General features: G+C 39.8%; 1 protein-coding gene across 4 annotated transcripts in view; it reads left to right on the forward strand.

Annotated features, from left to right (window-relative positions):
• Positions 1-8,753, forward strand: part of Dpy19l4 (dpy-19 like 4) — a 59,778-nt gene extending 51,025 nt beyond the window's left edge. The window contains exons 18-20 of one of the 4 annotated variants that reach the window (XR_012910072.1): positions 2,383-2,541; positions 4,064-5,942; positions 7,327-8,753. Coding sequence is in view for 2 of the 4 variants with exons in the window: in XM_075966975.1 (XP_075823090.1) it covers positions 2,383-2,541; positions 4,064-4,228 (324 nt within the window). In the remaining 2 variants the exon portion in view is untranslated. Of the gene's footprint in view, positions 1-2,382; positions 2,542-4,063 lie in introns of all 4 variants that reach the window. The other 3 variants (XR_012910073.1, XM_075966975.1, XM_075966976.1) reach the window with 3 other exon arrangements.
• Positions 8,754-9,663: the final 910 nt, after the last annotated feature.

Raw genomic sequence — 9,663 nt, forward strand, 5'->3', positions numbered from 1 at the left:
TGTCCATTACAAAGAGTCCAGAGGCAGGAGGAATTAGTTTGCCTACAAAACCTAAGAATTCATTACACATTCGGTCATTGAAGACTAGTGAGATGCTTGTTTGGAAATGGAGTATGTGTGATTGTGTGCTCAGACTTCTTTGTACCAACTAGAAAGTGAGGCAGGTTCTGTGAGCGTGTGGAGGAATTTTGGTTGCCCTTGAGGCAGTTGAGAAACTTGTGTTTAGAGTTGACTGTTGACAGGTGGCTCCTTACGTCTCTAATCCTAGCTTTTGGGAAACAGTCAAGAAAAAAAAGTTTAGAAAAGGGACAAAGGAGAAGTTAATTATAGCAACCAGAGAACAGAGGGACCCAGGCAGGAAGGACAGAGGGAGGTGAACCTACAGGTGGTCTGGTTGATGTTTGCTGTGCTTCAGAGAAAGGGTGGTGTTGGGTAGAATATGGACAGAATTCCTAAGAAACCATCAACTCTAGCTTCTTGTTTTTGAGACAAAAATCTCACTGTGTAGCCCAGGCTACCACAATACCCAGCTTCTTTGTCTTCTTTTGATAGGACTTTTCCCCAGTATGGTGTTTCAGAATCAGTTATAAATATTTTGTTTTATGTTTTATGGAACTTGGCTCTAAGAATAGTAATCATATTTTGTTTTTTCAGAGTTTGCCTTCCTTTATGGTATTTAGTCAGTAGTAGTTACTGGATGATTTTATCTAATCACAATAGTACAGATGAAACAGGGTTTCTAGTAAGACAGCATCTCTAGCCTATAATGCAAGACTCATCTTTGTATGATTTCTTACACATTGTCAGTTCAGGAAGACTGGCTGGAGAGGACTGTCTAGAGACGTATTTGGTTGCATCACTAGGGATAGAATTCTGTGAGAATGGAGCAGGTGCAGACCAGAGGTGCTGGTAAGCACCCTTCACTGGGTAGGATAGCCCCTGTACTGTCCCCAGAATGAGGTATTTGGTCCAAAGTTTTGTATCATACGAAAGGTGGAAACTCTTCTAGTCTCTTAGTAATGTTGCTGTTTCGCAGAATTTTATTTAAAAGATTCTTGTTTAATTTTTACTTGTGTCTGGGTTCATTTGGAGACAGAAGGGTACACATCAGATTTAAATTTTGAAAGGAAGCTTTTTTTTTTTTTTTTGAAACAGGGTTTCTCTGTAGCTTTGTAGACCAGGCTGGCCTCGAACTTTCTGAGATCTGCCTGCCTCTGCCTCTCAAGTGCTGGGATTAGAGGCGTGTACCACTACCACTCAGCTAGGCAAAATACTTGTATAGGCATTTTTTTTCAAAAAAGGGAAAAGGTGACTAATTTGCATATGAAAAGGTGCATAACTTCATTAACCATCAGGAAAATGAAAGTCAAATCCACAACTAGATCCCTCTGCGGAGCAGGTAGGATAGCTAAAATCCAAGGGACACATATACCAGGCTTGGTGGTGTACACCTTTAATCCATCACTGAGGGTTATGGGGAATAGGGCAGCCTGGTCTACATAGCAAGGTCAAGGACTGCCAGGGGTGTGTAGAGACTCTGCCTCAAAAAACAAACAAAAAGGACAAACAAGTATTACTTAGGATTTAGATAGCTGGAACTGAACCCTAGACACAGTTTGTGGGAAACTAGTCAGAGTCTTCTCAAAGTCCTGGAGGAAAGGAAGATGTGTGCCCTGCACAAACTCCTGTGTGAACACTCATGTTCATTATTCCTGATGCCCCCCAAGTACACGCAACCACACCGCTTACTAACTGATGATAAACAAAATGTCTTATCTTTGTGTTAATAGAATAAATATTTGACTCTGAAAGATTATATATTATATATCTTAAATATGGATGAGTTAGGCAAACTTTGTGCCAAGTGGAGGAAGTCGATCACAAAGGATCCCATGTTATAGACCCATGGGTGTCAGGTGTCTAGAATCGATACTTTTGTAGAGACAGAGTAAATTATTGGTTAAAGAGGGCTAGGACAGGTGGGTTGGGGGTGATCAATAGGATCCACACCTTCTTTGGGATGATGCAGATGATCTAAAGTTGTGTCCGTAGGTGTGCAACTTTGTAAATATACTAAAAACCACTAGTTAGTGAATTATATGTGATTGAATTGTTTTTTTATAATTGTGTGTATAATGGGTGGGGGCATGTGCATGTGAGCACCGCCATCTGAGGGGTCCTAAAGAGGACATCATGCGCCCTGCAGAGGGAGTTACAGCCATTGTGAGCTACCTGACTAGATACTGGCCATCTGCAGGAGCAGGTCATGTGCTTTGCTGCTGAACCAGCTCTCATATCCCTGTGTCTTATTAAAGCTATGCAACTTTAATTAACAGGTGCTTTCAGTGTCTTTTAAATTTTGTCTTAATTATTTCCTTTCAGATTTACCAGATCTATTCAAAGCGATCTGCTGAGGACATTTATAAGATACTAACATCTTACAAAGCTAACTACCTAATTGTAGAAGACGCCATCTGCAATGAGATGGGAACCATGAGGGGCTGCAGGGTTAAAGATTTATTAGATGTTGCAAATGGACATGTAAGTAACCATTTGAAAAGCTGATTGTTTCTTTGAAAAATGACTTGACTTGGCCTTATAATCTTCCTACATGAATTTTCGCTGCTGCAGCAAGTAACCCTCACACTGCTACCTAGTAACCAAGGAGGCCGCAGGGGAGTCTGCAAGTCCAATAACCAGTACCGACAGGAGTAGATGCTTTTACTCCTGCAGGACTTGAGGAAAAGATGAATAGATCACTCTGAGTTGTAGGACAAATTCTGTCTAGGCTATAGCCAGGATTTCTTTCTTTCCCCTTCTGAAATAATCATGTTTGTCTTAATAAGGCAAGACGAGTTTGTAGGTGAAGAACTTATTTTCACATTGCCGTCTTTCAGCATTGGAGAGGTGGCTCAGCATCTCGGGCCTCACATAGCTGCTCACAACCTCCTGTAACTTAGTCTGAGGTGTCTGATGCCCTCTTCTGTCCTCTGAGCACACTGCATGCGTGCAGGGCACACATGGGGCTCGTGTGCGGGGGGCACATGCCCTTCATGCATCCAGTCAGTATCCTCAGACCAAGTACACACATGGAATAAAAATAAATCTTAACATATTTCCCATTTTCATGTCTTCATGACCCAGTAAGCTTGCATTGTAAACTTATGTGTGTATTTTGAATATTATCAGGGGTGCTTGATAAAGTGATTTTGGTTTATTGGTGATAGATTTTTTTTTTCAAATTTTATTTTACATCCCGACTGCAGTTCCACACCCCCCTCCCCAATCCACTCCTCTGTTTTCTGTCCAGAAAGGGGCAGGCTTCCCATAGGTATCAATAAAGAATGGCATATCAAGTTGCCTTTATGTTATTTTGGGGCCCACTTCTTTATTATTTCTTTCATGTGTTGCCAGATGTGGGCTTGAGCTACTTTACTATTGGCATTGGTTGTCTGGTGTCTGGAATAGGTGTACAATATTATAGACACGAGCAAGCATGGGGCAGCAGGCTGGCTTAGTGGGTTAAGGTTTGTGTTTCCAAGCCTGACAACCTGAGTGTCCCCCCCCCTCTCTCTTTCTCTTTCTCTCTCTCTCACACACACACACACGGATGTAATGGAAAACCCTCAGAACTTAGGTTTAGTTGTGCTGTGGTGGTGAGCACTGTAGATGGGAATGTAAAAGCCAAACACTAGGCAGTGTCACGTGTGTGCTTGCTTACTAGGTGACTGCATAGGCCGGAGATGGTATGTTGATTTTTCATCCTTAGAAGCTGTGTAAGTGAGTTCTTCAGAGCACTAGTGACAGGTGATAGAAACAATGTCAGCTAAATTTTAGTATTAAATCCTTTACAAACTGCAAATATTTTATGCTTATTTCTCAGTCAGAGTTCAGGAATTCAGTGGTCATGAGGACATAGGAAAAGGCTTAAATTTGCTAAACAGCATGAGGTATTTTATAATCATGTTTAGTAGGTAATTTTCATATATATATATACTAGTACAAGGATTATATTCCTCATAAATTTAGTAAGTTTTTTATATTGTTTATTATTTTTTGATAGGTGCTTTGTGAAGAAGACAACAAATTAACCTTTTCAAAGTATGGACGGTTTTGTCACGAGGTCAAGATTAACTATTCTCCGTATGTGAACTACTTTACTCGTGTGTACTGGAACAGGTCCTACTTCGTGTATAAAGTCAACACTGTGATCTCCTTCCAGTCTTGAGAATAGCAGAGCCTTCGCTTCAGAGACTGCTACTTGAAGTCACATGCAGGGTTCTGGACCTGCACGGTGTCCTGCAGGTGGTGTGGATGTCTGAACTGCTGCTGCTCCTCCCACGCCTGCTGCCGATTCCTGGGTTTACCGTTTTGTTGGAAGTAGATCAGATGTCGCTGTCTTAGTAAATGTCAGATCCAGCACAGCAATCTTCCTGACAGCTTTCTTCCTTAATACATGATTTAAAGAATTCCTGTCGCATCATCTCCTCGTGAATCTTATCTATCATAATATTGATCTTTAATTTGGATATTTTTCAAGGTCAGTGTTTACTTCAAAAGCATAATTTTTAATAAGTACTTAGTGTGATTTAATTCTATAGTAGAAGAGGAAATTCACAAAGCAAGTTTGTAACAGTTGTGAATTTTTTACAATTAACAATAATTTAAGGCTGGGCAGTGGTGGCGCACGCCTTTAATCCCAGTACTTGGGAGGCAGAGGCAGGCGGATCTCTGTGAGTTTGAGACCAGCCTGGTCTACAAGAGCTAGTTCCAGGACAGGCTCCAAAACCACAGAGAAACCCTGTCTCGAAAAACAAAAACAAAAAAAAAATTTAAATGTTAGTTAAAAATATGTGACATTTAAATTAGAAGGGAAATAACATAAAGGAAAGTGATTCTTTTTATGATATTGTTCCTGTCATCTGCTGCTTGAGTGACCTAGCATATTCTTAGCAACACATAGGATGAATTAGTACTTTGATTATTTCATGACTATTAAGTGATTGCCTTTCTCACTTATGCCCATTAAATGCCTAACAATTTAATCATGCTAAAACAACAACTTTTGTTTGTTTATATATTTATGTGTGTGTGTGTGTATGGACACATATGTACACACATATACATACACATGTATGGACATTTCAAAGAATTTTAGGTTTTTGTGGATGTGGAGTATACAATCTAATCACGTTCTCTATGGACGTATTAAATAAAAATAATGAAGACTGTCACAATAATGATATGCACACTGCCGTGGGCACCGTTTCCTGGAGGTGTTGCAGACACTTGTAAACACACCTGCATATAGGTGTATTGGTTATAAAGCATAGCCAATGAAGTGATGTTATTTATGAAACATTATATGTTTAACAGTAAGAGCAAAGTGAGGGTTAAATAAAGTTTTCACCATTTCACAGTATAAATGCTATATTCCTTTGTGTATTTGCACTTTTTTATCATTAGAAGAAATTCTAAGCCAGGGCAGTGACTTGCACCATTAATCCCAGCATTTGGGAAACAGAGGCAGCCAGAGATACAGAGTGGAACCCTGTTTCAGGGAGGAAAAAGAAAAGAAAGAAATTGCAAATTAATTTGGCCTTTTAAAGAGATTGAGGATGGGTGAAGCCCGTAGAGAAACGGTTTGACTGAAATGAGTATTTAGACAGTTGTTGAGTTCTCTACCTTATTGTTCGCATGCTGTGAAGTTACGTTTTCAGAACTCTAAATAATCTCTTTTCCTTCTGTAACAGATATGTACAGAATTACTTTTCTTTTTCAGGTGTGTGCACTTAGAGTCACTTTAAGATGCTTTACCGTTGTGGAGCCTAACTGACGTTTTCATACCTCTGTCTAGCGTCTCAGGCTGACTCTGAGCACCTTGGGAGTCAGTAGCGGTTAGCATCAGGCTTTGTGAAAAATGACCAGTGCTCAAGTTCACAGTGAGTAGCCATTTGGTCATACTTAGGATCAAATCATGCAGAAGCCGGGCACTGGTGGCACACGCCTTTAACCAGCACTCGGGAGGCAGAGGCAGGCCCTCTGTGAATTTGAAGCCAGCCTGGTCTACAATAGCTAGTTCTAGGACAGGCTCCAAAGCTACAGCAAAACCCTGCCTTGAAAAACCAACCAACCAACCAACAACAACAACAAAGCAAAACAAAAACACGCAGAAGCAGCTTACATACTGTAAAGTACAAACCCTGTTTCCCTTGTGATATGAAATATTCAATTGAATTTTTACTGACATGGTAACGTGTGTGGTGTTTTAGTTGCTGTTTTTATTTCCCTGAAATAATAATTTGCTTTGCTCCTGTCAATATATTTCTTAAATAGACACACAATTTCTTAATTAAAAGTTTATAGTTAGTCCCAGGCATGGTGGTATACTCTTTATCCCCAGCTCTCAGGAGTCAGAGGCAGGTGGATCTCTGGGTTCCAGGCCAGCCTGGTCTACAGAGTGAGTTCCCGAACACCCAGAGCTGTAGAGTGAGACTCTCTCAAAAAACCAAAAAAAAAAAAAAAAAAAAGTTAAAGAGTTTATAATTAAATTTTCACTTAGAATCAACTGAAACAGAGACATAAGCTTTATTGTAGCGATTCTATTGGCTGTGACTGTAGGCCAGTGGAAGAATAAAATGATAATGGTAGGTATGAGAAATAAGTTGATTTACTTCTATCTTAACTGTCACCAACACTAGAAAATATTAAATGCTGAACAAGTGAAAAAATCTGCAAGTAGTAATACCTGGGTGCCTCGCAGCTGTCAGGTTCAGCAGTGGAGCTGTGTCGGAGGAGCAGAGCTTGTGGGGTTGGGGTAGAAGGAGTTTCTCAAAGAAACCTAAAACAGTTTGCTCTTAGTATAACAAACCCATCGAAATAAGTGCCTTATCGTGTTTATTTCTAAATTCGTTTGATATTTCATATCATATTAGCCACTTTCTTTCCCATAAGACAAGATGGGTAGCTTTTTGTATATTGGTGAAATAGAGAAAGGCTGAGGAGGAAATCCTGTGGTAGAGCACTTCCTTAAGATTAACCCCACTGTGCACTGTCACCATTAACTTCAGTAGTGAGCAAATCTGTGTCCGGAACATCCAGTTTCCTCACTGAGTCATCCAGCCTCTCTGGTGCCAAGTAGTCCGCAAAGAGAGATTGAGCTGGTAAGGGATGCGATAGGACTCTGTGAGTTTAGTACTTGTGATGGCTTGGCATCTGCGTCCTGCTGTGGGGCATCGTGCTGGCAGAGTCGCAGTCTGTGTATGTGTGCTGTACTTCAGCACTGACTCGGCACACACATGCACACAGGCTTTCCTTTCCCCACAGTAACCCAGATTGCCAGTCGCCCCAGCGTTCTGACTCTGCTGTACCAACCAGATTCAGTCAACAAAGAATGAAGAAGAAGAAGTCGAAGTGTTAACCATTTGGGCTCAAAAATATGCCTCAAATAGATTATTAATTTCTTGTATAACTGTTACTAAATTAGTTTTGAGAAATCTTTGGGGCCTCTTATTTTTGAACTGGTAATACATTTTGATGCCTCTTTTTGTATAAAAGTAGTATTTTTTTCAGTTGGCGGAGTTTTTAATAGTTCTATGTAAATCAATCTTTTGGTAAATTTATTTTTAATGCATGAATATTTCAAGGACATGTGCTACTAATTCTGTATATTTAGGAACATTTTTTAAGCTAATAATTACTTTCTAATTTATATCGGTATATCCTTTCTTTGTTTATCCCTCTGTTCACATTTCTAGTCTTGCTGTGTTTGGTGGTATACACCTGCGATCACAGCACTTGGGAGATAGAGACAGGAGGATCAAGTGTTCAAAGTCATCCCCAGTTACATAAATGAGTTTGAGGCCAACCTGGGTTGCGTGAGCCCGTCTGTAAAGAAAAAAAAAATCCAAAAATTAAATGTAGAATCTCTATTGTTGTCATTTGCTAGTAGCATTTAGACTCAATATATATTAGAATTCTGGCTCTGGCCTGGTGGTGGTGACGCACAGGTTTAATCACAGCACTCAGGAGGCAGAAGCAGGAGGATCTCTGTGAGTTGGAGGCCAGCCTGGTCTACAGAACGAGTTCCAGGACAGCCAAGGCTATACAAAGAAACCCTATTTCCAAAAAAAAATAAAAAAGAATTTTGACTCTGCAAATTACAAGAAAAATCAAACAAGTTCTTACTTAAATTACTGAATTTTTAATGCTTTAAATAAGATTAGATGCAATGTTACAAAGGAATATATGTGATACCTTATTTTCTAAATAATAAAGTTGCTTTTGTAATAAAATGTACATGTCGGAGCCAAATGTGTTGAATTTAGTGTAAAGGTTTCATTGCATTGTTTCTGCTTTTTGACATGTAGAATACTATGTGCAAGTCTGAGAAATAGGCTTTACTTGTGATTGTTCTCTATATTTTGTGAAAGAATAACATAAACCTTCAGTATCTAATACTCTTCTATGTTTAAGCTGATGCCTCCTACAGCTATTAACAGCAAGTAGAGGCATGGGTGGTCTCTGAGTCCGTCTACAGTGTGTGTATTTAGAGTAACTGTGTTCTTCCTGCAACTAGGTTACATTGCCAAAAAAGTGTAAAGTGTCAGTAAATACAAATACTTTAAAAGAGTTTCCTAGAAATAGCTTTATTCCAGATTTTGTAGCATTAATATCCTTTTATCAATAATGAAGTTCTTTCGTGCTCTTCTACCCTCGTTTTGTCTTCTTAATAAAACCTCTCAGGATTTTGAGCTGTCTCTTACTCATACTTGAACTTTCTTGTAAATTTGTTGAGATATAATTAATCCATCATACAACTCACTCCTTTAAGTGTACAGTTGCTGTGAGAGTGCCTTCCACTCCTTCAGCCAATAGCCTTTAAGATGCCAGCCCACTTGGGCGTGGTCTTGTATACTGTAAATCTCTCTTGCCTCTCATTCCCAGCTGCTAGACTCTGTTCCTGTTCCCTGTTAGTGCAGAGGACTGTGATCTACAACAGTCATCTGTAAGTCTCCCCTAAATAAATAACCCGTTATTATACGTAATTCTGAACTAGTATGGGATTATCTTGTAACTTCCTCCATCCTCTGGCACCCACGTAGATCTGAACTCCACACCTAACCGGTCCACAGCCCAGAACATCTCCCACCCCTACGCACATGGCTTGCTTTTATCTACTAAGTGGTTTTTTTTTTTTTAAATAAAATCCCCACTGCAGTGGAGTTAAGTGCGTGTGGCGACTTGGAAATTTCCCAAGCTCGTGCACATCTTCCCCCCCCCACACACACTACCGTGTTCCCTGCCGTGTGGCGACTTGTGCAGTTTCTGGTTTGTGCTCCCTGGCCGTGAGTTCTGGGCTTCTTGCTCCATGTACAGAATTGATTTAATTGCCTTTAATTTGTCAGGCAAAGTGTATTTCTCAGTATTTACCCAAACAAGGCAAGAAAATCAAAGTGGCTCAAGACTGTTCATGGCACCAGGTTGTGCACTAGTCAACGACTCTGCAACCACAACACCTGCTAGATAATTAAGTTTATTACACCTAAAATAATTTACCAGGCCTCATAACATAAGGTAAATACTTTATTAATTAATCAATCTTGAAAGTTTTATAATGGCATATTACCATAGAGAATTTTAGTGACTTTTTTGCTTATACTA

This window comes from Microtus pennsylvanicus, chromosome 3 (genome assembly GCF_037038515.1).
Source record: "Microtus pennsylvanicus isolate mMicPen1 chromosome 3, mMicPen1.hap1, whole genome shotgun sequence".
Taxonomy (NCBI): Eukaryota; Metazoa; Chordata; class Mammalia; order Rodentia; family Cricetidae; genus Microtus; species Microtus pennsylvanicus.